General features: G+C 48.0%; 1 protein-coding gene across 1 annotated transcript in view; it reads right to left on the reverse strand.

The window, feature by feature from the left end:
• Window positions 1-561: 561 nt before the first annotated feature.
• Window positions 562-4946, reverse strand: part of LOC123957328 (adenomatous polyposis coli protein 2-like) — a 15097-nt gene continuing 10712 nt past the window's right edge. Inside the window, exons 6-9 of the mRNA XM_046030021.1 lie at window positions 2734-2842; window positions 1475-1588; window positions 1274-1348; window positions 562-609 (exon numbers count right to left, since the gene is read on the reverse strand). Coding sequence (XP_045885977.1) covers window positions 562-609; window positions 1274-1348; window positions 1475-1588; window positions 2734-2842 — 346 coding nt within the window. The remainder of the gene's footprint in view (window positions 610-1273; window positions 1349-1474; window positions 1589-2733; window positions 2843-4946) is intronic.

Here is a 4946-nt window from a genome sequence, read left to right on the forward strand (position 1 = left end):
AGTCGTCACGCTCAAATCGTGTGTCCCTGCTCTTAACCTCTTACCATTCCTGTACAATTCATGCAAAACGCCTCTTCAAGGCAGATCCAAAGTAAATTGAATGTAGTTCTTGAACCATCTGGAGTATCTGCCTGGTCGGGCTTCTCTGAAAGATAACAGTCTGCAGTGTCTAACCCAAAAGTCAGAATCACTGTAAGAGTTACTGGAATTGATTAATATAAGTTTAAACACACTAAAACTATTATATTTTTTCGTTTCCACTTGAAAATGTTGTGGGTTATGGGTTGTACTAACAAATGCATGCAGACAACTACAGCTGGGAAACACTGTAGGGCCGCAGCATAAAGCCTTACCTAGAACAAGTTTAAATTTCATACCAATACCATGAAAATGACAGTTTTCCACAGGTTTTGAGTGTATCTCTTCCCTTTTTTTTTCTAAAACAGCCCCGCCCCTTGGCAGCAGGCGGCTGCATCGCTCCTATCAGCCGGCAGCTCGACGCAGACGTGTTTTTTGCTGGTAGATCATGAACTTCCTACTTAAGGCTGGATATCGTCATTTTCAGAATGGCCCTTCCTCACAGCGCGGGTTCTCGTTGGCTGTTGTAGGCTGTGAAAGGGACATGTGAGCTCGTATTGGGTCGGATTTGGTGTCACTCGAAAGGTCAGAGTTCAGCGGCTAATTTGAATACAAGCCATCGTAGTTGTTTACATTCAAATCGGAGTTATTACGTTATAATGACAAACGGGCCACGTCTGCAGATCTGAAGCGATGCGGCAGCCGTCCCTGGGGATTTACTGATGGAATAATGTGTTTTGGACTAAATATTTTTTCCGGATTTGATCATCTGGACCTTTGACAGCGTAACAAGACCATTTTTGTTGGAATATAATCGATCGGTGGATTAAGTTACTGTGAGGATTCATAAGTGAGTCGCATCAGTTTTGTTTGTACTGGTTGGTCTGACAGAGGCGCTGATTGGACCCGCTGTGGTATCTTGAAATGGTTTGCATTGGTTGAATCACGAGGATTGTTGAGTATGAACTTAACATAGCAGTTATGTGCACATACTGAAAGCTGCCACGAGGACCTGATGTAACGCACGTCTGTAAGTCCACCTTCAGATCTAAACGAGTCCAAGATACCTCTGACACTAAAAGACTGAATTCACTTTGGAAAATGTTCTGATGCAGGATGATGCACAGATGAACCTGCTTTAATAAAATCAGAGTGACTCAGTGATCTGTGCTGTGTGTTAATGCATATGTCTGACCTGTAGCTGGCTCTCCTGACTCCCTCGGGCCTCCTGCAGCTCCTTCTCCAGCTGCTCCAGACGAGCAACACGGATCTGAAACACACACACAGTTCAGACTCATCCAGATGTGCGTACTGTATACCATCAACAACAACTCAACTGTGTAATTTAATAAGATGAATCTATATTATTTGGAGCAGCAGCAGCCGTCAGTCTCACCTGTGTCCTCTGAACCACCTCGTCGCTGGTACCGAAGCGTTCCTCCATCACAGACTGAACTTGCTGGGCTTCAAACTCCAGCTGCTGCCGAATCAGATCCATCTGCAGAGAAAACTACAACGCAAACACACAAAGGTCAGGGCATAATATCGGTCATAATAATATTAATTCAAGCACTCATTATGCAGAATGGCCCATTTCAAAATGATGTTTATTATATTATTGGATTATAATCAACCTGTAATAATAAATCATTATAGATTTACTGATTATATATTATTCATTTTAATCTGCAAAGTTAGTAAAAAGTACAATTTTGAGATGTGGTGGAAGTAGAAAGTGGCATTTAATTAAAATACTCAAGTAAAATTATCTAAAATTGTACTTCATCTATAGTAAATTGAATTACCAACACCAGAGATGCTCACAGGTCACTGAGTCCAAGTCAAGTCTCTGGTGGTTATAATGAATGTTGTATCAGCTGCTGCGTTCAATCCAAGCTGCTTATAAAACTGCAGAGCTATAAAGGGATAACCTGTTTTTAACTTACAGAGCACAACCATGTGATGTGCAATGCAATTAATGATTTATTATTAATGGCTTATTAACTACTGTAAGTCAACACACCCTGCAGACTGTCAAACCCAGTGTAACATTATAATTAAATAAAACTGTGACGTTACATGATCAACAATAAACCTGTAAACTGTTTGCAGCCGACTGTAATAATTAACGTGATGGCAGCCAGCGGGATGTAAATGATTCAGTTAATCGACCACCGAAAGTTTGGCAGGTAAACAAACGCTCATTCAGCTTAAACCTCCCGTAGGTCGTAGCTGAAGCAAGAAGCAAGCTAACGTTAGATGGTCAATGCTGAGCTAAACATGTTCACTAACCTCAGGTTACTAACCTAAATGTTGCGTTCAGCGTTTCTTTGTTTGGGTCTTGTTGTATGAAGTTTTAAAGCCAAAGTTTATGTTGTTCGGCTCAGCAGCTGCCGCTGTTTGTTGTCCTCTCTCACAAGCGGCTGCGCACAGCTGATACTACGTGTTACGTAGGCAGGTTATAGGTAACGCAGGGAGGGAATAACGGCACGCTCATCAGACGTTTAATAAACATTGGTCACGAGTCCCGCACCTCGATTCTGAGTCGAATCTGAAGTCACTGCATGTGCGACTTAAGTCGGACTCGAGTTCCCATCTTTGATCAACACACAGGCAGTGGTGTGTGTGTGTGTGTGTGTGTGTGTGTATAGTCACCGTGTCAATGCGAGGCAGCTGGTTCAGTCTCTGTGACAGCGCCTCCAGCTGGCTGAAGTACCAGCAGCGCTCCCTCTCCTCGCGGTCGATCTCCCCCAGCAGGAGGTTCCTACAGACAGTCACACACAGTCTGTTAGATATCACTGTTCAACCAATCCTCACATCATCCAACCAACCAAACAATCCTCACATCATCCAACCAAACTTATCCTCACGCCACCCAACCAACCAATCCTCACATCATCCAACCAAACTTATCCTCACGCCACCCAACCATCCAACCAAACTTATCCTCACGCCACCCAACCAACCAACCACCCAATCCTCACGCCACCCAACCACCCAATCCTCACGCCACCCAACCAACCAACCACCCAATCCTCACGCCACCCAACCACCCAATCCTCACGCCACCCAACCAACCACCCAATCCTCACGCCACCCAACCAACCACCCAATCCTCACGCCACCCAACCAACCACCCAATCCTCACATCATCCAACCAAACTTATCCTCACGCCACCCAACCAACCAACCACCCAATCCTCACGCCACCCAACCAAACAATCCTCACGCCACCCAACCAACCACCCAATCCTCACATCACCCAACCAAACTTATCCTCATGCCACCCAAAGCAATTCTCACACTAACCAACCAACCAACCACCCAATCCTCACGCCACCCAACCAAACAATCCTCACGCCACCCAACCAACCACCCAATCCTCACGCCACCCAACCAACCACCCAATCCTCACATCACCCAACCAAACTTATCCTCATGCCACCCAAAGCAATTCTCACACCAACCAACCAACCAACCACCCAATCCTCACGCCACCCACCCAATCCTCACGCCACCCACCCAATCCTCACGCCACCCAACCAACCACCCAATCCTCACACCACCCAACCAACCACCCAATCCTCACGCCACCCACCCAAACTTATCCTCATGCCACCCAAAGCAATTCTCACGTCACCTAACCAACCAACCACCCAATCCTGACGCCACTCAACCACCCAATCCTCACGCCAACCAACCAACCACCCAATCCTCACATCACCCAACCACCCAATCCTCACACCACCCAACCAAACTTATCCTCATGCCACCCAAAGCAATTCTCACGTCACCCAACCAACCACCCAATCCTCACGCCACCCAACCAACCAATCCTCACGCCACCCAACCAACCAATCCTCATGCCACCCAAAGCAATTCTCACACCAACCAACCAACCACCCAATCCTCACGCCACCCAACCAAACTTATCCTCATGCCACCCAAAGCAATCCTCACGTCACGCCACCCAACCAACCACCCAATCCTCACGCCACCCAACCAACCAATCATCACATCACCCAACCAACCAATCATCACATCACCCAACCAAACTTATCCTCACGCCACCCAACCAACCAACCACCCAACCAAACAATCCTCACGTCACCCAACCAACCAACCACCCAATCCTCACGCCAACCAACCAACCACCCAATCCTCACGCCAACCAACCAACCACCCAATCCTCACGCCAACCAACCAACCACCCAATCCTCACGCCAACCAACCAACCACCCAATCCTCACGCCAACCAACCAACCACCCAATCCTCACATCACCCAACCACCCAATCCTCACGCCAACCAACCACCCAATCATCACATCACCCAACCAAACAATCCTCACGTCACCCAAAGCAATCCTCACGCCACCCAACCAACCAACCACCCAATCCTCACGTCACCCAAAGCAATCCTTACGCCACCCAACCAACCAACCACCCAATCCTCACATCACCCAAACAATCCTCACGTCACCCAAAGCAATCCTCACGCCACCCAACCAACCACCCAATCATCACGCCACCCAACCAAACAATCCTCACGTCACCCAAAGCAATCCTCACGCCACCCAACCAACCACCCAATCCTCACGCCACCCAACCACCCAATCATCACGCCACCCAACCAAACAATCCTCACGTCACCCAAAGCAATCCTCACGCCACCCAACCAAACAATCCTCACGCCACCCAAAGCAATCCTCACGCCACCCAACCAACCACCCAATCCTCACGCCACCCAACCAACCAACCACCCAATCCTCACGCCACCCAACCACCCAATCCTCACGCCACCCAACCACCCAATCCTCACGCCACCCAACCACCCAATCCTCACGCCACCCAACCACCCAATCCTCAC

Source organism: Micropterus dolomieu, linkage group LG19 (genome assembly GCF_021292245.1).
Source record: "Micropterus dolomieu isolate WLL.071019.BEF.003 ecotype Adirondacks linkage group LG19, ASM2129224v1, whole genome shotgun sequence".
Lineage (NCBI taxonomy): Eukaryota > Metazoa > Chordata > Actinopteri > Centrarchiformes > Centrarchidae > Micropterus > Micropterus dolomieu.